General features: G+C 47.9%; 1 protein-coding gene across 1 annotated transcript in view; it reads right to left on the bottom strand.

Moving 5' to 3' along the window:
• LOC306769777 (uncharacterized protein) overlaps positions 1 to 22,466 on the bottom strand; it is a 28,263-nt gene extending 5,797 nt beyond the window's left edge. The window contains 10 exon segments of the mRNA XM_079258480.1: positions 364 to 419; positions 506 to 521; positions 523 to 660; positions 1,029 to 1,273; positions 1,930 to 2,470; positions 8,391 to 8,732; positions 13,828 to 15,477; positions 15,559 to 15,639; positions 15,730 to 15,900; positions 22,055 to 22,466. Coding sequence (XP_079114606.1) covers positions 364 to 419; positions 506 to 521; positions 523 to 660; positions 1,029 to 1,273; positions 1,930 to 2,470; positions 8,391 to 8,732; positions 13,828 to 15,477; positions 15,559 to 15,639; positions 15,730 to 15,900; positions 22,055 to 22,121 — 3,307 coding nt within the window. The 5' untranslated portion in view covers positions 22,122 to 22,466.
• Between the last annotated feature and the right edge of the window lie 874 nt (positions 22,467 to 23,340).

Genomic DNA, 23,340 nt, shown 5'->3' with positions numbered 1-23,340 from the left:
GATCTAACAGATGACTCCTGACCTGTGGAACCCCATCTATTAGATGACTCCTCACCTGTGGAACCTGATCTAACAGATGACTCCTGACCTGTGGAACCCCATCTATTAGATGACTCCTCACCTGTGGAACCTGATCTAACAGATGACTCCTGACCTGTGGAACCCCATCTATTAGATGACTCCTCACCTGTGGAACCTGATCTAACAGATGACTCCTGACCTGTGGAACCCGATCTAACAGATGACTCCTGACCTGTGGAACCCGATCTATTAGACAAAGGTGAAAGGAAAGAAGGTGCCGTGCTGGTTTCTAGAGAGAAGCTTCAGAAGGAAGCGAGGAGGGATGCCGGGAGGCAGAATCACCTGGAAGGATGTTCCTCTGTTCCAGCTCCTCTGCTGATGGTCTCTGACTCAGCCGCCTGCAGACACATGTATTTATCACCATACCACTTTTCGGAACGTCTTCATGTTCGCGGTCTGTTCTGGACCGGTTCAGGTTTCTCACCGTGTCAGCGCGGGTACCGATCCTGTCCCTGATGGCTACCCACTGCTCCCTGTTGTTCCAGCTCATCGTGTCCTGGTTCTCCTGCCCATCGCGCTCATGTTTCTCCAGCTTTAGGGCCAACGTGTCCTTTCTCTTCACACGGCTGGCCAGTCCACCTGTCCAACAGGTAAAACCAGGTCAGAGGAACACCTGGACCAGGTCAATACAGCAAACTGAACTTCATAAATAAACTACTTGTCCCGCAGTCTGAGGAGCAGAACCAACTTCTGTCATCGCTCTCAGTATTTATTGACCATCAGAGGTTCAGTATGAAGACGGATGTGCATTTTAATAACATGTCACAGGTAAGACTCACCTGTAAGACATATTATACATAAAGTGTAAACATAAACAACCTCAGGTATAAATAAACACATTTTAGATTTTTTTAGACAGATACTTTATTCATCCCCTCATACTGATTATTGCTTATAACATCCATCATCTACTCAAAATGGTTCTTATTAATAATCATGTCACTTACCTGGAGGCCCTTCCTCATCATCATCATCATCATCCTCCTCCTCCTCCTCATCGTCGTCTCGGTACAGGATGGGTCCGTCGGAGTCCGATTCCTCTTCGGGGCCTCCTCCTTCAGGGATGACGCTCACTCTGGGGTCCCCCACCAGTCCTCTCCTGCTGCGGGGCTCCAGGTCTGTCTGCTGGCCGACCTGCTGAGGCCGCAGCTTCCTCAGCTCCTCCTCCATGTCGAAGTCGTCGTCCTCCGGCCTGTTGGGAGAGAAGAAGGCGTGTCTGTCTGCAGTGGAGACCTGATCCTGGTCTGGATCTGCTGTAAAAGGTGGACAATCCAGGTGCTGCAGAGCTCTAACTGAAGCACATTCACTTCCTCGAGCAGCAGAAGCATAGAGGAAGATGCAACCAGACACCCCAACATCCTCTAGACCAGGTGTCCAGAGTTGGTCCTGGAGGGCCGCTGTCCTACAGGTTTCCACGTGTCCCTGCTCCACAACACCTGACTTGCATGAAAAGAATCCAACAGCCACTGAAGTTCTGCACAATGACTGATTCATTTGAGTAAAGTGTGTTGGAGCAGGGGAACAGAGAAACTCTGCAGGATTGTAGCCTGGCTTTGGACCTTCTGAAGGGCAGTAATACTCTGGATGACCACTAGGTGTCAGGATTCACCTGTAAACCTGCTGCTGATGTTCGAAGCTGCTGTTGTTGGAGCTTTCTGCCTCATTTGCATATTTTCATTTAGTTTTACTGTTGTTAAAAAAAATGGATGATGATGTAATAAATAAGTGATGGAAGCTGTGAAAAAGATCTGCTGGATCAGCTCAACATCTTCGTCTTGTATGAAACTAATATTTCCACTTTGTTCACAACCAAATAAATTCAGCATGACGTCACACACACACACTTACAGCCTGAGAGGCTCAATGGTGACGGGGAGGGAATGCCGTACGTTGGCCCCCGCCTCTTTCAGGAGATCTGGAGGGGGCTCAAACAGCAGTGAGTGGGCCCTCTGAGAGCCGTCTGGTTTGGGCTGAACCGGGCCGGGGCTCGCCAGAGCCCTCTGGATCAGGATGTGTAGCGGGATAGGTGGCGGCTGGCTGGGAGGTTCCGTGGTCGGGCTGGGGGGGTCGGTTTGAAGGGTGGGCACGGGACCAAAGGAGGCATTGCTGGGCAGCTGGAGCAACTGGACCCTGGGGGGTGACGGAGGTATGTGGGAGGGTGGTGAAGGCTGGGACTCTGGAACTGCAGCATTCTCCTTGTTTTCTCCTCTCAGGACCACAGGGGGCGCCTGAACCGGAGCAGAGGACCCGCATGGGGGACACTCAGGGACCTGAGACGGATCCACAGTGTGGCGCTTGGTGACGGGCGTCATCCTCTTGGGTGGGGTCGGGGGGGAGCGCTTGGCAGGTGCTGGGACTGTGATAACACTGCTGGTGGACTGAGGAACATCTGTCGAACCAGAGACATGTCGTTAGCATGGTTAGTAGTTAGTTTCTTTTCAAACAAGCAGAAACACGTCAGCTTCAGGGAGAAGAATGTTCCAGGTGGAGTCACGGCTAGACAACGCCGGCTGCGTGACGTCTACCCGGCCTGAAGGAGGGAGGAGATCCTGGAAAAGCAACATTATGAAAATGTACAAACCTCTTTATTTCAGATTTCCCCCAATGCCTCCAAAGCACAAAAAGCACACGAGGCTTGTTCCCGGGGGGCGGGGACTGACCAGTTAAAACGACTGGATGGTTTATTTCAGTGCTGTCTGTTGAGCAGGGGATCAGATATGTTTATTTTAGTGTAGGAGCATTTATTTACGATCAGGTCGACATTTTTTTAATTTAATACAGTTAATTTAACCAGGATCTGACTTGTGTCTAAATAGTTTCTGTCCTGTCCAACCCTCTGAATTAACTAAAATAATAGCTTCATCTAAACCATCCACCTGTATCTTAGACCCTCTCCCAACGAGCCTCTTTAAGGACATTTTCCCTTTAATTAATACATCACTACTAAATCTTATCAATATGTCTTTAGTGACAGGATATGTACCACAATCATTTAAAACTGCTGTAATCAAGCCTTTACTTAAAAAGCAATCTCTGGATCCAGAGGTGATAGCAAATTATAGACCTATATCTAACCTCCCGTTTATGTCCAAAATTCTGGAGAAAATAGTTTCAGCTCAGCTACATGCCCACCTGAGCAGAAATAATTTATGCGAGGAGTTTCAGTCAGGATTTAGAGCTCATCATAGCACTGAGACGGCATTGGTGAAAGTTACTAATGACCTTCTTATGGCCTCAGACAAAGGACATGTTTCCGTACTTATCTTGCTTGATCTTAGTGCTGCATTTGATACAGTCGATCATAACATTCTGTTACAAAGACTAGAACAGGTGGTTGGAATTACAGGTACAGCGTTAAGCTGGTTTAAATCAGATTTATCTGATAGACTTCAGTTCGTTCATGTAAATGACAAGTCCTCCTCACAAACTACAGTAAGTCATGGAGTTCCTCAAGGTTCTGTACTTGGACCAGTACTCTTCACGCTATATATGCTCCCTGTAGGCAAAATTATTAGACAGCATGGAATAAACTTTCATTGTTATGCAGATGATACTCAACTATACTTATCCTTTAAACCAGATGAAACAAATCAGCCCAATAGGCTACAAAATTGTCTCATAGACATAAAGACTTGGATGTCTAGAAATTTTCTCCTCTTAAACTCAGATAAGACTGAAGTAATTCTCGTTGGATCTGAAAAACTCAGAGCTAAATTTTCCGGTTTTGTAATGAACCTGGATGGCATTACTTTAGCTTCCAGTGCTACAGTGAGAAACCTTGGAGTAATATTTGACCCTGACCTGTCCTTTGGCCCACATATTAAGCAGGTTACTAAAACAGCCTTCTTTCATTTACGTAATATAGCCAAAATTAGGGATATTCTGTCTCAGAGTGATGCAGAAAAACTGGTTCACGCTTTTGTTACTTTGAGACTAGATTACTGTAACTCTCTATTACTGGGCTGTCCTAAATATGCCCTGAAAACCCTTCAGCTGATCCAGAATTCTGCAGCCAGAGTCCTGACCAGAACCAGCAGGAGAGATCGTATTTCTCCAGCTTTAGCCTCTCTTCATTGGCTGCCTGTTGAATCTAGAATAGAATTTAAAATCCTTCTCCTTACATATAAAGCCCTCCACAACCAGGCACCACTATATATCAAAGACCTCATTGTTCCTTATATACCAAGTAGAGTACTTCGTTCGCAGACTGCAGGCTTACTTGTGGTTCCTAGAGTCTCAAAGAGCCGAGCAGGAGGCAGAGCCTTTGGTTATCAGGCCCCTCTCTTATGGAATAAGCTCCCAGTTAGTGTTAGGGAAGCAGACACCCTCCCCACCTTTAAGACTAGGCTGAAGACTTATCTTTTTGATAAGTCCTATAGCTAGGGATGGTTAGCATCCCTTAGTTATGCTGCTATAGGTTTAGACTGCTGAGGGACATTTCCTGATACACTGAACTTCTTTCTCTTTATCTCTCTCTTTTATCCCCCACCCCCCCCAATAACAGTGTTGCATCATTAACATGTATGTTTCCTGTCTCAGCAGGTCTCCCTGGCCGGGAGTAGCAGTTCCTGTTGTCTGTTGTCTTTCTGTCCTCTTCCCCCCACACAGCAGAGGAAGATGGCTGCCTGTCCTGAGCCGGGTTCTGCCGGAGGTTTCCTTCCTGTTAAAAGGGAGTTTTTTCCTTCCCACTGTCGCCAGTGTGCTTGCTCAGGATGGGAGATTGAGTTGGACTCAACTCAATCTGTTGGTTTCCTTATATAGGCTGTTATGAATTGGCTTTCATTATGTTTTCCCCTCTGTCTGTAAAGTGTCTTGAGATGGTATTGCCGTGATTTGACGCTATATAAATAAAGTTGAATTGAATTGAATTGAATTAAAAAAAAACTCCGTATGACACATCAGTTCATCTCAAACATAGATGTCTGCGGGGGTTCAGGTAGACTGATTTCTGACTGGTATCCACCCAGTTCCCTGAGCCGTGTCCAGCTGGTCCAACAGGAACGCTGCTAGACACTGGAGTGGCTGGGAGCGGAGGACGGGAGATGCATCAGAAAGCAGGCTTTCATGTTTGTCTCCAGAAGCAGAGGACATGTCTATCATCCCACTGTGCACACGCTTCAGTAGAAACATCTAGCCATGAAGATGCTGTAACGTTACTCCCTGCTCATATGTCTCTACCTGATAACTGCTACCTGATAACTGCTACCTGGTAATTGCAACCTGATAAGTGCTACCTGATAACTGCAGATAACTGCTACCTGGTAACTGCTACCTGGTAACTGCAGATAACTGCTACCTGGTAACTGCTACCTGATAACTGCAGATAACTGCTACCTGGTAACTGCTACCTGGTAACTGCAACCTGATAACTGCTACCTGATAACTGCAGATAACTGCTACCTGGTAACTGCTACCTGGTAACTGCAACCTGGTAACTGCTACCTGATAACTGCTACCTGATAACTGCTACCTGGTAATTGCAACCTGATAATTGCTACCTCGTAACTGCTACCTGACAACTACTACCTGGTAACTGCAGATAACTGCTACCTGGTAACTGCTACCTGATAACTGCACATAACTGCTACCTGGTAACTGCTACCTGATAACTGCACATAACTGCTACCTGGTAACTGCTACCTGGTAACTGCAACCTGATAACTGCAACCTGATAACTGCTACCTGATAACTGCAGATAACTGCTACCTGGTAACTGCTACCTGGTAACTGCTACCTGATAACTGCTACCTGATAACTGCTACCTGGTAACTGCAACCTGGTAATTGCAACCTGATAACTGCTACCTGACAACTACTACCTGGTAACTGCTACCTGGTAACGGCAACCTGGTAATTGCTACCTGATAACTGCTACCCGGTACCTGATACCTGGTAACTGCAACCTGATAACTGCTACCTGGTAACTGCAACCTGATAACTGCTACCTGGTAACTGCTACCTGATAATTGCAACCTGATAACTGCTACCTGATAACTGCTACCTGATAATTGCAACCTGGTAACTGCTACTTGGTAACTGCAGATAACTGCTACCTGGTAATTGCTACCTGATAACTGCTACCTGACAACTACTACCTGGTAACTGCTACCTGGTAATTGCTACCTGATAACTGCTACCTGGTAATTGCTACCTGACAACTACTACCTGGTAACTGCTACCTGGTAATTGCTACCTGATAACTGCTACCTGGTAATTGCTACCTGATAACTGCTACCTGGTAACTGCTACCTGGTAATTGCTACCTGATAACTGCAGATAACTGCTACCTGGTAACTGCTACCTGATAACTGCACATAACTGCTACCTGGTAACTGCTACCTGATAACTGCACATAACTGCTACCTGGTAACTGCTACCTGGTAACTGCAACCTGATAACTGCTACCTGATAACTGCAGATAACTGCTACCTGGTAACTGCTACCTGGTAACTGCAACCTGATAACTGCTACCTGATAACTGCTACCTGGTAACTGCTACCTGGTAATTGCTACCTGGTAACTGCTACCTGACAACTACTACCTGGTAACTGCTACCTGGTAACGGCAACCTGGTAATTGCTACCTGATAACTGCTACCCGGTACCTGATACCTGGTAACTGCAACCTGATAACTGCTACCTGGTAACTGCAACCTGATAACTGCTACCTGGTAACTGCTACCTGATAATTGCAACCTGATAACTGCTACCTGATAATTGCAACCGGGTAACTGCTACTTGGTAACTGCAGATAACTGCTACCTGGTAATTGCTACCTGATAACTGCTACCTGACAACTACTACCTGGTAACTGCTACCTGGTAATTGCTACCTGATAACTGCTACCTGGTAATTGCTACCTGACAACTACTACCTGGTAACTGCTACCTGGTAATTGCTACCTGATAACTGCTACCTGGTAATTGCTACCTGATAACTGCTACCTGGTAATTGCTACCTGATAACTGCAACCTGATAACTGCTACCTGATAACTGCAACCTGATAACTGCAACCTGATAACTGCTACCTGGTAACTGCAACCTGGTAACTGCAACCTGATAACTGCTACCTGGTAACTGCTACCTGGTAACTGCAACCTGATAACTGCAACCTGATAACTGCTACCCGGTACCTGATACCTGGTAACTGCAACCTGGTAACTGCTACCTGGTAACTGCAACCTGATAACTGCAACCTGATAACTGCTACCCGGTACCTGATACCTGGTAACTGCAACCTGATAACTGCTACCTGATAACTGCTACCTGGTAACTGCAACCTGATAACTGCTACCCGGTACCTGATACCTGGTAACTGCTACCTGGTAACTGCTACCTGATAACTACCACCTGGTAACTGCTACCTGGTAACTACCACCTGGTAACTGCTACCTGGTAACTACCACCTGGTAACTGCTACCTGATAACTGCTACCTGGTAACTGCTACCTGATAACTGATGGTAACTGCTACCTGATAACCGCTACCTGATAACTGCTACCTGATAACTGATGGTAACTGCTACCTGATAACCGCTACCTGATAACTGCTACCTGGTAACTGCTACAATGTGGCCAAGAAGTGGTCTGAGAGGTGCAGGCGGGGGGACTGGCAGATCAGCTGTGGACCAGTTTCTGGTCAGGACCAGATCCATAGTGCTGCCGGCTTTGTGTGTTGGAGGAGTCTGGACCAGTCTGAGACTGAATGAGGTGACAAGGTTCATGAAATCATTGGCCTGAGTTTTGCCAGGGTGAATATTTAAATCTCCCATGACAACCAGCGGTGTCCATCATCAGGTATGTCAGAGAGTAATATGTCCATCTCAGGGATAAAGTCATTCATATTGCCTCCTGGAAGGTGATATATGACCGGAATGTATGTATTGGTAGGTGCAGAAACCTTAATTGCATGATTGTTCATTTGTTTCTAGACAGGATGAACACATTATTACATATGTTGTATAAATATTTACCCAAACTATTCTTATTTTTGAGGGAACTACAATGCTACACTTGTTTTTTTACTCTCTAGGTGTTCAAGTGTTTCTTTAAAATTATTATTAAAAAAAAAGAAGAAGAAGAAATGGGAACAGTCTTTTTTTTCCCCCTTTGTTTCCTCCTTGTTATCCAATGTGATAACAATATGAATGACATTGTACTGTGTCTCTGAAGATGTCCCTGACCCTCAATAAAAACAAAATTATTTTTAAAAAAAATTAAAAAAAAAAATTAAAAAAAAAAAGAAAGGTAGGAAGGAGGAAGGGAAAGAGGGACGGGAGCAAGGAAAGAAGGAAACAGCTGACAGGAACTCACCATTCAGCGCCAGGCTGCTGTTGCGGTTGGAGGGTTTAGGTGGAGGGACAGGAGGCTGTTTGGCGTGAGGAGGGATAGGCGGAGGCGTGTCCGAGTTCGCTGGGGAAGTGATGGCAGCATGACTGGGTCGAGGTAGATCGTCCACGATGAGCGACACAGTTCTTGGTGGTTTGACCACAGCGACGTCGATCACAGATGAGGATGAGGAAGCAGTCGGGCTCCGGCCGGACTCAGAGGTGAGAAATTTAGGGGGCAGCAAAGCCTGCCTTGGTGGGGGAGGTTCCCACTGGGAGTCCTTGGCTGGATAAGGAGGCTCAGGGGAAAAGCAGGCCCCGGCAGACTCTACAAAGAAAGGAGGAAGCACAAGAACACCCGGTTGTATACGGAGAGGCTGCGAATACAAAACTTTACAAAACTCTGTGGACAGAAAATACAAGACGTACACAATATAATGCAACCACATGCAAAAACAGTTAGCCATACAGAAGCAGGAACCATTATAAAAAACATGTAAGCTTCATAGAAGCAGAAACCATTCACAAAGAAAACCAGTTAGCCAAACAGAAACTGGAACTATTTACAAAGAAAACCAGTTAGCCAAAGAGAAACAGGAACTATTTACAAAGAAAACCAGTAAGCCAAAGAAAAACAGGAACATTTACAAAGAAAACCACTTAGCCATGCTGAAAAAGGAACCATTGAAAAAGAGAACCAGTTTGCAATACATAAGCAGGAACCATTAATAAAGAGAACCAGTTTGCAATACATAAGCAGGAACCATTAATAAAGAGAACCAGTTAGCCATGCTGAAAAAGGAACCATTAAAAAGACAACCAGTTAGTTACTACAGAAGCAGGAACTATTAACAAGGACAACCAGTTAGCCATACAGAAACAGGAACCATTTACGAAGACAACCAGTTAGGATTGAGAAAACAGGAGCCATTTACAAAGAGAACCAGTTAACCATCCAGGAACCGGAACAATTATTAAAAAAAACAACCAGTTACCCATACAGAAACATGAACCTATTATAAAAGAGATCCAGTTTGCCAAACAATAACAAAGACAACCAGTTATCCATACCTAAGCAGGAACCATTCACAAAGAGAACCAGTTTGCCATACAGAAACAATCATTGTAGCAGGGGACTTAAATGTTATTCTATACAAATACAGTTCATCAGGGAAGTATCAAGGTTGGAAATCAGCTGAAACAGTTAAACAGTACATGAAGGATTTTGGTCTTTGCGATGCATGGCGTTCTCATCACCCGACACTGAGAGAATACACTTTCTTCTCTTCAGTTCACCATACCTATTCTAGACTAGACTACTTCCTAATCAGCAGGAAAGTGGGAAGCAGGAAAAGCAGTAAAGAGAGGGAAAATAATATCCTTCTCTTCCCATAAGAAAAAGAAGGAAACTGAGAACATCAGAATTAGAACTCAGAATTAAATCACTAGAGGAAGCTTACCATGTCTCCCCAGAAGAACACACACTGAATGGTATTAGAAAAGCCAAATTAGAACTTAATAAAATAATAGATAAAAGAACATAATTCATGGTGCAAAGACATCGATTGGACAATTTTGAACATGGTAACAAATCTGGAAAGTTCCTGGCTAACCAACTAAAGGCAAATAAGGAGAAAACAACAATTTCCTCTATAAAAGACTCAGAAGGAAATATCAGCCATGATCCTGACATGATAAACAATACTTTCAAAGAATTTTACAAAAAAAAATAAATATTCACAAATAAACCCAACAGAGGAGAATATTGATCAGTTCCTTAGCGATATTAATCTCCCAAAATTAAAACATGAAAATAAAATGGCTCTAGATTCACCTATTTCAGTTTATGAGCTCCATGAAGCTCTCCATCATATGCCAAACAATAAAGCACCAGGTCCAGATGGTTATCCTGCTGAATTCTGAACAACACTTGCTTCAACTTTTTACAACATGGTTTCAGAAAGAAAAGAAAAACAAAGTCCTCCAAATATGAATTTAGCTAATATTACAGTATTAAAACACTAGTATATTACACTATTAAAAGCAGGAAAAGACCCTGCACTCCCATCCAGTTATCGTCCAATTTCATTAATAAACGTAGATCTCAAAATAATCAGCAAAGCTCTAGCCAGAAGGATAGAAAAAATTAACCCCTTCTATTATTCACGCTGATCAAACAGGTTTTATAAAAGGTAGACATTCCTACACTAACATGCGCAGATAAATTAACATAATAGATTATTCAACTCTACACAATCTGAAGTCCACAGTTATATCTTTAGATGCAGAAAAAGCATTTGACCGTGTAAACTGGAAATTCTTATTTGCAACTTTCAAAGAATTTGGGTTTGGGTCATCATTGACTGGTTTAAAATTTTATACAGCAACCCAAATGCATGTGTAGAGACTAATGATCACATCTCTCCAAACTTCTGCTTACAGAGAGGCACCAGACAGGGCTGCCCACTTTCTCCATCACTCTTTGCCATTTTTATCGAACCCCTGGCAGCTGCCATAAGACAAAACCCAGAAATCAAAGGAATTCATGCTAAAAATATTGAACATGGGGTTGGTCTCCGCCATGGGAGGCTGGGCTGACCTGGATCTGCCGCTGCGGTGGGGGGCAGGTCCGTGCCCTGGTGCCTGGCTGTGGAACCGGGACCAAGATGGTTGGGGATTGGTGTGTGTGTGTGTATACATGTGTGTATGGGGTATGTATGGAGGAGAGTTGCGGTGTGTGAGAGTAGGGAAGTATGGTGGTAGGGTTATGGTAGTAGGGTAGGGTTAGAGTGCGCGTATGGGGGAGTGTAGTGATACACGGTGATGGGGGTAGGTGTGTGTGTTGGGGGACTGTTGGGGTGCAAGTGTGCGGGGGGATGGTGGTATGTGTGTATGGGTGTGGAGGGGTAGTGGTTATCAAGAGGGTAGGACAGAGGTGAGAAAGGTGTGTGTGTGTGGTAACTTATTGGGGTGTAGGCAAGGAGGGACTCCAGCGTGTCTCTGGGTGGAGAGTGTTCTGGGTGGGTGTTGACGGTGGACCATTGGTCTGGGGTCCCCTTCTGTCGCCCCTCCCCCTCCTTGCCTTCCTGCCGCCCTTTGCATGTGGCTGACTGGTGCCTCCTGGGGCTGGCGGTGGCTCCTTGGTTGGCGGTGGTGATGGCTCTGGCTGTTGGGGCGGCTGCTCCTATGTGTCCTGGCCTTCAGGGGCACACTAGGGTGTGCCTAGTGCCGATGGCAGCTCACCTTCTAGAGGGAGTCACTTCCCTCTGGTCCTAAATCCCCTTCCCTGCTCTCCACCACACACAGGTAGGGTGTTGGGAGGTGTGCTGGGTGGTGAGAGAGGCCATGAAGGTGGTCTTGATCACTGCACCCAGGACTGGCCCACCTCCCAATTTTAATTTGAGGTGTGGTAGGGGTGAGAAGGGGGGTGTGTGTCGAGGTGTGTAGAGAGGGAGCTTGTGAGGGGTGCTGTGTTATGTGGTGTATGTGTGCGTCGGGGAGTATGTGAGTGGGGCAAAGGGGGGTAGGTGACATGGAGCATGCATAATGGATGGGGTAGGGTGTGTGTCACGAGGTAGTATGTGAGTCTGTCTAGTGTGTGTGTGTGTGTGTGTGTGTGTGTGTGTGTGTGAGTGAGTGTGTGTGGGGTAATATGTGTGTGGGTCTGTGTGTGTGTGTGTGTGTGTGGGGGGGGGGGGGGGGGGGGGGGGGGTCGTCTTGTGCCCCGGGTGCGCGGCTGGTGCACTGGGGTGCGACCTGGCCTCCACTCGGCGGCTGGGGATCCTGGCTCTCCATTGATGTGGGCTGGACCCTCTGCCCGCGGGGGTTTGGGGGTTGCCTTCGGGCTCTTGGGGCCCTGGGGCCCGCGCTCTGTCTGCCCTGGGCGGCCGGTGCCCGGCGGGGTCGGTTCCTGCCGGTCTGGGCCCGCTGGGGCCTGTTACCCCTGACCGCGGGGGACTCCGGCTGGGGCTCCCCTTCGCTGCCTCCTGGGTGGGTCCATAGCTGGCTCCGGGGTGGGGTGGTTGGATCCTGTGCTTTGGGTGGCTGCCGGTCGCCTGGGTCTCGGGGTCCTCCTGGCCTGCTTTTTGCCTTTGTGTAGGCGGGGTCACATTGTGTGGGCGGGGCCACATTGGCATGATCACTCTTCTCTGAACACGTTCAATTCTGTATGTTCTGCATGTGTCACAGTCACTGGGTTGTGTGCAGGATTATTAACTAACAGCAGCTGGTTTTCTTTGTCTCCCATTAATATTTAACCTGATAGTTTATGGTGCCTCTTGACACTTGATAGTCTAGTCCTCTGCAGGGGGAATAAGAATCTAAGATTGGCCTGTTTGTGTCTGTGTGTGTGAATATGTAGGTACATGCGTCTATATAGGCAAATGCGTATGGGCGTATATGCATACGTTTATGCAGATGTCTATTTTTTCCTTCTTCCTATTTCTATCTGTCTTTTTCTCTACATGATTACCAGGCCAACTTCTACACATTTACCAGGCCAACTTCTATGTCTACCAGGCCAACTTCTACATGTTTACCAGGCCAACTTCTACATGTTTACCAGGCCAACTTCTACATGTTTACCAGGCTAACTTCTACATGTTTACCAGGCTATAATGAAAAAAGAACCATTAACAAAACAAACCAGTTAGCCATACAGAAACAGGAACCATTTACAAAGAGAACTAGTCAGCCATACAGACACAGGAACCATTTACAAAGAGAACCAGTTAGCTATAATGAAAAAAGAACCATTAACAAAACAAACCAGTCAGCCATACAGAAACAGGAACCATTTACAAAGAGAACCAGTTAGCTATACTGAAAAAAGAACCATTAACAAAACGAACCAGTCAGCCATACAGAAACAGGAACCATTTACAAAGAGAACTAGTCAGCCATACAGACACAGGAACCATTTACAAAGAGAACCAGTTAGCTATACTGAAAAAAGAACCATTAACAAAACGAACCAGTCAGCCATACAGAAACAGGAACCATTTACAAAGAGAACCAGCTAGCCAAACAGAAACCATTCACAAAGAGAACCAGTAAGCCATACGTAAGCAGGAACCATTCACAAAGAGAACCAGTTAGCCATACTGAAAAAGGAACTATTCACAAAGAGAACCAGTCAGCCATACGTCAGCAGGAACCATTCACAAAGAGAACCAGTTAGCCATACTGAAAAAGGAACTATTCACAAAGAGAACCAGTCAGCCATACTGAGAAAAGAACAGTTAACGAAGAGAACCAATTAGTCATACACAAAAATTGATTTGTCTCCAGGTTTGGGACTTCCTTGAGACAGTCTCCACCACCACAACATTCGGCTCAGACAGCAGCTTTACGTCACATGAAATATTTTGTCCTCTTCTAGTCAGAACAGAGAGGATGCTTTATCAGACAGCTGAAAAGCTTACCAGAGCGTTCCCTGAACTCTGTAGATGGCTTGTATCTGGGCAGGCTGGTCCAGCGGTCGGCCTCTGAGACTGGACGAGCTTTCCTACTTTCCTCCGAGGGATATTTCTGCAGTGGAGGTCTCGTGTCCATCTCTGAGACAGGCCTGACTGGGGGCTTGGACTCGTCCAGGGAGCGCAGAGGGACCGGCCTCTCCCTCCTCTCAGCGCCATCCTTACGGTCCTTTTCGTTTCTCTTCAACCAGTCATCACAACTGTCACAGTCCTCTCTCCTCTCTCTGCTTTCCAGTTTCTCTTTTTCATCTCTCCTTTCCCTGTTTTCCCTCTCTCTGTCATTCTCTCTCCTTTCACGCTCTGGTCGCCATTCCTTGTTCTCCCTCCTATCCCTTTCATCCCGATCCCTCCGTTCCCGCTCGTTTCTTTCTTTGTCATCCCGATCCCTCCGTTCCCGCTCGTTTCTTTCCTTCTCATCCCGATCCCTCCGTTCCCGCTCGTTTCTTTCTTTGTCATCCCGATCCCTCCGTTCCCGCTCGTTTCTTTCCTTCTCATCCCGATCCCTCCGTTCCCGCTCGTTTCTTTCCTTCTCATCCCGATCCCTCCGTTCCCGCTCGTTTCTTTCTTTGTCATCCCGATCCCTCCGTTCCCGCTCGTTTCTTTCCTTCTCATCCCGATCCCTCCGTTCCCGCTCGTTTCTTTCCTTCTCATCCCGATCCCTCCGTTCCCGCTCGTTTCTTTCCTTCTCATCCCGATCCCTCCGTTCCCGCTCGTTTCTTTCCCTCTCATCCCGATCCCTCCGTTCCCGCTCGTTTTTTTCCTTCTCATCCCGATCCCTCCGTTCCCGCTCGTTTCTTTCCCTCTCATCCCGATCCCTCCGTTCCCGCTCGTTTCTTTCCCTCTCATCCCGGTCCCTCCGTTCCCGCTCGTTTCTTTCCCTCTCATCCCGATCCCTCCGTTCCCGCTCTTTTCTCTCCCGCTCATCCCGATACCTGTCATCCCTTTCCCATCGTTCCTTCTCATTCCTTTCCTGATCTTTCAGTTCCCGCTCATCTTGATCCCGCCATTCTCTTTCATTTCTTTCTCTCTCATCCCTTTCCCTTTTTTCCCTTTCATCCCGTTCCCGTCTTTCTCGAATATCTCTATCCGTCCTTTCATACCTCCTCTCCCTGTCATCTCTCCATTCCCGCCTTTCTCTGAAGTCTCTGTCTTCTCTCCGGTCAACTCCTCCATCCTTTTCTCTTTCTTCTCGCTTGTCCCGTCTTTCTATATCTTCCTTGTCTTTTCGCCCTCTGTCCTCCCTATCCTCCTTGTAATCTTTCCTGTCTTCTCTTCGGTATTTGTCCTCTTGGGAAGGTCCACGAGGTAAAGATCCTCCTCTCTTATCCATATCTGAGGAAAGACGGTTCCTTCTGTCCCCATCCACAGGGAATCTGGCATGAGAGTCCACGTCTAAAGGTGCCCTGTTACTCCGGGAAGCATCAGACGGCACTCTGCTTCGATGTTCGTCTGCTTGAGGAAGCCTGAGAGGATTTCCCCTGCTGTCTGGCTCCCCTCGAGACACTCGGACTCCTGCTTCTGACACCCGATCCACGTCCATTGGAACAGGATGGCCATTTTTCAACGTTGCAGGCTTGGAGTGGCTGGTGTTGCTGCTCTCTAACATTGAGACAAACACAAGTCATTAAAAAGACGAAAGGGTTCCTTCCAGTCCAAAACAGAATCCGGAAATTCCCCTACCGTTTTCTGGAATGTCCTTTAACACTCCGATTGCAATCAGCTCCTGCCGAGTTTTCCTCACAGAAATTTTTCTTTCCAAAGCTGAAAATGGGATTAATGCAGGGAAAAATTGGCCAAGTCGTCAGACACAACAGGAAGTAAACTTAAGAATATATCTGGGAAGAAGCATACCTATTGATGTTTCAGTGAACTTCTCGCTCGGCTTCTTCTTCCTCCATTTCCAGGGCTTGAAAATCTTCCCCATTTTGGAGAACTTGCCTTTGCGTTTGGTTGGAGGCGTTAATCCACCAGAGTATCCTTCGTCTCCTCCCATTGGGCTCTGTGGCATGTCGACCTCATCGTCTGTAAGGACCAAAAGTTAGTTAGTTCTCATTTACCTAGTTTATCATCACCAGGCAAAAAGACTCAACAACACATTTCCCATTCATCTGAAAGACAGGGATTCTCACAAATAGTTCAACGCAGCTTCAAATAGGTGGAAGTATCCACATCCTCATAGTTTTCCTGGTTGATGTTTAAAACGTGCCACATCTCCACAGAAAAACCCAAATCCAGACTTTTTCTGTTTAATTCAAGAACAACAACTGAACTGTGTCCATATTCCCACCATTTGCTCGGTGTCGAGCAGAAGCAGCTTCTGAGATCATACATCCATGAGTCTCCTTGGGAATTATGCACGTCTTCTACATTCTGCTGTTCCTCCACGTGGACCTGGATTTGGGGATCCTGCCGTTCCTCAACGCGGACCTAGAATTTGGGATCATGCCATTCCTCGTTGTAGACCTGGACATTGGGATCCAGTTGTTACTCAATGCGGACCTGAACTTGGGGATCCTGCTGTTCCTCAATGCGGACCTGGATTTAGGGATCCTGCCGTTCCTCAATGCAGTCCTAGAATTGGGGATCCTGCCGTTCCTCGTTGTAGACCTGGACTTGGGGATCCAGTTGTTCCTCAATGCGGACCTGGACTTGTGGATCCTGCTTTTCCTCCTTGTAGACCTAGAGTTGGGGATCCTGCCGTTCCTCCTTGTAGAACTAGAGTCCGGGATCCTGCCGTTCCGCCTTGTGGACCTGGAGTTGGGGATCCTGCCGTTCCTCCTTGTAGACCTAGAGTTGGTGAACCTGCCGTTCCTCCTTGTAGACCTGGAGTTGGGGATACTGCCGTTCCTCCTTGTAGACCTGGAGTTGGGGATCCTGCCGTTCCTCCTTGTAGACCTGGAGTTGGTGAACCTGCCGTTCCTTCTTGTAGACCTGGAGTTGGGGATCCTGCCGTTCCTCCTTGTAGACCTAGAGTTGGTGAACCTGTCGTTCCTCCTTGTAGACCTATAGTTGGTGAACCTGCCGTTCCTCCTTGTGGACCTCCAGGTCCAACTCCAGTTGGTGAACCTGCCGTTCCTCCTTGTAGACCTGGAGTTGGTGAACCTGCCGTTCCTCCTTGTGGACCTAGAGTTGGTGAACCTGCCGTTCCTCCTTGTGGACCTCCAGGTCCAACTCCAGTTGGTGAACCTGCCGTTCCTCCTTGTAGACCTGGAGTTGGTGATCCTGCCGTTCCTCCTTGTAGACCTGGAGTTGGTGATCCTGCCGTTCCTCCTTGTAGACCTGGAGTTGGGGATCCTGCCGTTCCGCCTTGTAGACCTGGAGTTGGGGATCCTGCCGTTCCTCCTTGTAGACCTAGAGTTGGTGAACCTGCCGTTCCTCCTTGTAGACCTGGAGTTGGGGATACTGCCGTTCCTCCTTGTAGACCTGGAGTTGGGGATCCTGCCGTTCCTCCTTGTAGACCTGGAGTTGGTGAACCTGCCGTTCCTTCTTGTAGACCTGGAGTTGGGGATCCTGCCGTTCCTCCTTGTAGACCTAGAGTTGGTGAACCTGTCGTTCCTCCTTGTAGACCTATAGTTGGTGAACCTGCCGTTCCTCCTTGTGGACCTCCAGGTCCAACTCCAGTTGGTGAACCTGCCGTTCCTCCTTGTAGACCTGGAGTTGGGGATCCTGCCGTTCCTCCTTGTAGACCTAGAGTTGGTGAACCTGCCGTTCCTCCTTGTGGACCTCCAGGTCCAACTCCAGTTGGTGAACCTGCCGTTCCTCCTTGTAGACCTGGAGTTGGGGATCCTGCCGTTCCTCCTTGTAGACCTGGAGTTGGTGATCCTGCTGTTCCTCCTTGTAGACCTGGAGTTGGTGATCCTGCCGTTCCTCCTTGTAGACCTGGAGTTGGTGATCCTGCTGTTCCTCCTTGTAGACCTGGAGTTGGTGATCCTGCTGTTCCTCCTTGTAGACCTGGAGTTGGTGATCCTGCCGTTCCTCCTTGTAGACCTGGAGTTGGGGATCCTGCCGTTCCTCCTTGTAGACCTGGAGTTGGTGATCCTGCCGTTCCTCCTTGTAGACCTGGAGTTGGTGATCCTACTGTTCCTCCTTGTAGACCTGGAGTTGGTGATCCTGCTGTTCCTCCTTGTAGACCTGGAGTTGGTGATCCTGCTGTTCCTCCTTGTAGACCTGGAGTTGGTGAACCTGCCGTTCCTCCTTGTAGACCTGGATCAGACAGATGCATCTTTGTGTTGATACATTTATGAAACCACATACAAGCTAATGGAGGAGATATTAGCCGTTTCATGAGAAGACCGGGTTGTCCAATTTGGAGGATCAGCATCTCCAACAGGACTGTTGTTCGTGCCACCAACGACAACAAACTGTTGCTACAGTCCATCCCTCCGTCTCTGCAAGTGTTCCTGGCATCTGTCCAACAGTCTCCTGTCCGCCACCACGGCTTCAGGAGGAAAAACCTCATGAACTTCATTCTCCAGATGAAACAGGTGAAAGAAGGAAAAACAGGTGAAAGATGCATCAATTGCTGTAATGAGAATAAAAGAGCAGCAGGTTAACAGAAACTATCAACGGTGTTAGTCACCTCGGTTAACTGGCTAATGCTATTAAACAACAGTCATGAGTCGGAGTGGAAACACTTGTAATGGTTTGGTGATGAGTCAGACACGTTCTGAATCACATGGCAGCAGGTTTTAACCTGCCGGGCTCAGAGGGAAATGGCAGGAGGACATGTCTTGTCTGTCAACTCAGTGAATTGAAAGTACATTTTTATTTAATTTGTGTAAATTATAGTTAAATAAAAAAAACAATGTTTTTTAAAGTAAAATAGGAGTAAAAGGTGAAGAAAACAAAGAACGCAAGAAAGTATATTATATTTTCCAATAAATATAATGGAAAAAATGGAATTCCCAAAAATTAAAATGGAAAAAACAGAATTTAGGAAAAAATAAATGGAATTTGGGAAAAAAATAAAACAGATTTTATAGGGCCCTATACCGTTTCCATGGCTACAACATGGCTTTGGTACCAGTGTCATGAAGTTCAGGGCAGATCTCGTTCAGATCTGGAGTGAAACTGGATGGTTTCCAACTGTAGGTATGTGTGGAAAACGCGGTGGAACTAAGTCTGACATCAGGAGAAATGTGGTGGTGGCACCACATGCCTGCCAGGCTTTAAATACTTTAATGGTAAAAGAGAAATTTTAGAATACAACCAGGAAGGAGTCCTGCGAGAGGGAGGAAAATATCAGAGAGGAGAAAAAATAACCAGGAGAAAGGAGGGTGGAGACGGCGTAGCGTTCTAAATAACCGGAGAAAGGAGGGTGGAGACGGCGTAGCGTTCTAAATAACCAGGAGAAAGGAGGGTGGAGACGGCGTAGCGTTCTAAATAACCAGGAGAAGGGAGGGTGGAGACGGCGTAGCGTTCTAAATAACCAGGAGAAAGGAGGGTGGAGACGGTGTAACGTTCTAAATAACCAGGAGAAAGGAGGGTGGAGACGGCGTAGCGTTCTAAATAACCAGGAGAAAGGAGGGTGTAGACGGTGTAACGTTCTAAATAACCAGGAGAAAGGAGGGTGGAGACGGCGTAGCGTTCTAAATAACCAGGAGAAAGGAGGGTGGAGACGGCGTAGCGTTCTAAATAACCAGGAGAAAGGAGGGTGGAGACGTTGTAGCATTCTAAATAACCAGGAGAAAGGAGGGTGGAGACGTTGTAGCGTTCTAAATAACCAGGAGAAAGGAGGGTGGAGACGGCGTAGCGTTCTAAATAACCAGGAGGAAGGAGGGTGGAGACGGCGTAGCGTTCTAAATAACCAGGAGAAAGGAGGGTGGAGACGGTGTAGCGTTCTAAATAACCAGGAGAAAGGAGGGTGGAGACGGCGTAGAGTTCTAAATAACCAGGAGAAAGGTTGGGGACTCGGTCCGACTGGGGACTTTGCCCGATTGGAGACTCAGGCCAGTTGGACTCTCAGTCCGGTTGGGGACTGGGTCCGGTTGGAGATTCGGTCCGGTTGGAGATTCGGTCCGGTTGGGGACTGGGTCTGGTTGGGGACTGGGTCCGGTTGGGGACTCGGTCCAGCTGTAGGGGGGTGTATCCATGCGGACCGTGTTCACGCTGCACTTTGGTCAAACCAGCCAAACCATTAGAATAATATCTCCCCATTCCCACCAGAGGGGGCGCTGCACTAGTATTTAGCAGAAGAGAGGACCAGACCGGCGTGAAGAAGAAAACTCTGTTTCCTCCACCTGCCAGTTAAACATGGAGACCAAACTATGGCTGTTTTGGGTTTTTATTGTGTCTTATGCAAGTATACTGCAGAAATACTCTGCAACAATGGACGCAGTATGAACACCAGACGAGGCAGAGGACCCTTAACGCCATCGCTATGGATTTACCCACAATGCAACGCTACGCCACATGCAGGAAGGGACTGGGTTTGTAGTCCGCTTCCTGTATTTGGTCCGCTTGAAACGGACCGAGACCTGCGTTTGTAGGCGGACCGAGCTGCTTCTTTGGTCCAAATCAGGATTCGTTTGGCGCGTTCACATTTCCCCAAACGAAGCGACTTTCCCAGCAAACTGACTCGGGTTTGGATCATCTGATGTGGACGTGTCTTTACTTTGTTCTATTATTTAGTTACTTTGGCATCAAGCGGACGGAAAAATAAAACTGTAGAAGGAAGTGATGTGAGTTTACATTTTAACCCATCTGTGTCAAACTGACCTATAATAATAATAATAATAAACAATAACAACAACAATAACAATAACAACAACAACAACAATAATAATAACAATAACAATAATAACTATAATAATAACAGTAACAATAATAATAATACTGATAATCTGCGGTGGTCACACGGCAGAGGAAGCTACTGGATGGAAACAAAGCTGATACTGGGTTTGCTGGGACTCTATCCTCTATCTAACATTTGGAGCAGACAGGCGATAAACTGGGATGCAACAACCAGCAAACACGACCACATGACTCATGCTCATCACATGACCAGTACACAGAACAACAGGCAGAGAAAACCCGTGTGTAACTGGGCATAAAACCACAGTCTGACTGGTGAACCAGCAGGAAATGTGTGTGTTGGCAGATCCGTTAGCAGGTCCGGCTCTGTGCCGAGGCTTGTGTTGCAATCAGCACATTCCATCAGCGTGCATTCCTCTGCACCTGTCTGAGCCTGCCGTCCTCCGTCTCGTCTCTGTACCGCCGTCCTCCGTCTCGTCTCTGTACCGCCGTCCTCCTGACGGCCGTCTAATCCCCGACACCTCACCGTGGCCCGCCACCCATCTGACCCCCCCTCCAGGCTGGCGTGCGGCCTCAGACTCACCGGCGTTGCGTTGGGCTGGTTGCTGGTTGGCAGTCTGGCTGCTGGCGCCGTGTCCCATGCTACGGCTCCCGTCCCCACAGACCTGCCGCACCTTCCTCTCAGGAGGTCCGCAGCAGCAGAAGACCTGAAGCGGCCAAACGGACGCTGCGACTCCACCTACCTCGACTGCTCACTTCAGGAGTTTAGTTTCTTCTGGTTGTCGTCCGTCCCTCCCCCGTCCCTCCCCCTCCGTCTCGTCTCTCAGCGTCCGTCCCTCCCTTCCTGATCTGACTTCATAAATATGTCACTAAGGTGATCCAGCTGTCCGACATGCCTTTCATTCCCCACAGCTGACTTTTCAAGGCAAAGTTCACAGCAAGCGATGTTTGGTCCAGCCCGCGGGCCTTCAGGGACCCCCGCCGCCCCCCTCCCTGCAGCTAGCACCATGTTACAGACAGTCCCTGAAGGAGGGGCGGGATCTGGAAGGTAACTGGAGAAGGTGAGCGGGAAGTGAAACCTGGCAGGTGAATCAGGTTACATGTGAGCAGCTCAGGACGGTTCAGGTGGAGGTTTCAGAACCGGGACCACACAGAACCTTCTCCAGGCCGGATCCAGCGAGGCCAACTCCTCATGAAGAAGAAGAAAGACAAGGTTCGACCAATCCACACAGGCAGATCTGGTTGGTTTCAGTCCGACAGCAAATCTCTCCAGCTGTAGCCGCCAGCAGAGCTGAGGGCTCTGGCTCGGGAATGTCCGGAACGCCACAAGGCTCCGGTCGCAGGACAGCCGTGGGGACACGAATAGGACAGACAAAACCTGCTCAGACAGGCTCGTGTCTCCGTGTCGGAGGAAGCAGCTCACCTTCCAGACATGCTGAGCTGGACTGCGAGGACAACAAGCAGCACGTGACGTGACGCGTTCCTGCCATGCCAGGAGGAGGAAATCCGGGTTATTTTTACTGCCTGGTCAGGGATCAACACGCCAAGCTTCCTTAATCCTTCTCACCGCTGATCTACAGCGCACAAGTAGCCAGCGCCGCCAGTGCCGCCAGCGCCGCCAGGCCAGCTTTGAAACTGTCCTCAGAGCCAACGTCCAGGCGGACTTACGGGTGTGCTCCCAGGTGTTCCAACCGGCCGTCCGCTCAGTGGGAAACAGTTCCAAGGCCGTGTGGCAGTACCAGTACCTGCCAGCGCCGCCATCCTCGGGGCGTGGCCTCGACTTTCAGTTACAAACCACACATTGTGTCACCTGAAGGACTTCATGACACCCCAACCCAGTATGCAATGCTGTCACAATATCGCCATGGTAACCCAACTCGACTGATTGTATGGGGTGTACAGGTGTCTTTCTGCAGCTAACAACCTGAAACAGGTGCTTCTGATTGAAGATAAGTAGAGTGGAGGAGGACAGGTTGAAGGTGGACTAACAGGTCTCCGAGGGTCAGAATTCCAGCTGATAAACAGGTGTTCAGACACTTACTGTCCTCACTGCATGGAGCAGAATAAAAACTCACTGCATGGAGCAGAATAAAAAGCACCTTTCTCAGACGTCATGTCATCTTTGATAGAGTTGCGTTATAATCACCAACAGTAATGTTGCTAAACCTCATCTCTGCTTCATGTCGCTCCTCTGAACACGCAGCTGACGGAGTCGTGAATATCGTTCTGTACTCGCTAATATTTGCTCCTTATGTTATTTCGGCAGTCACTAGCCAGCTAACGCCATGCTAGGTTAGCATAGTTACAGCGATGCTATCGGAGGTCTGCTGTCATATTGCGGTCATCGGCCTGGAATCCAGCTGAAAGCCAGTCTACGTCATGGTTGCAGTTTTTCACGCCCACTCTTCAGCAAAGATTTGGACAAATCAACCACGTGATGAAGCCAAGCTGGATGTTATACGATGTGGGTTAAACGAGCATAGTGTAGCCCAGGGGGAGGCAGCTCCGGTCCTCGAGTTCCACAGTCCTGCAAAGGTTTGCCTGCTGCACACCTGATTCAAATCAACGGCTAATTAGCAGACTTGTGCAGAGTCTGATGTCCAGCTCTGTCAAGTTTGCTGATTAGGTCTGATGTGTGCCAGGTACGTTGCAGCAGAGAGACTCCAAACATTTGCAGGACTATGGCACTCGAGGACCGGAGCTGCCGAC

The sequence above is a fragment of the Telmatherina bonti genome, assembly GCF_933228915.1.
Source record: "Telmatherina bonti genome assembly, chromosome: 19".
NCBI classification, from domain to species: Eukaryota; Metazoa; Chordata; class Actinopteri; order Atheriniformes; family Telmatherinidae; genus Telmatherina; species Telmatherina bonti.
This window is presented reverse-complemented; position numbering and strand designations above follow the sequence as displayed.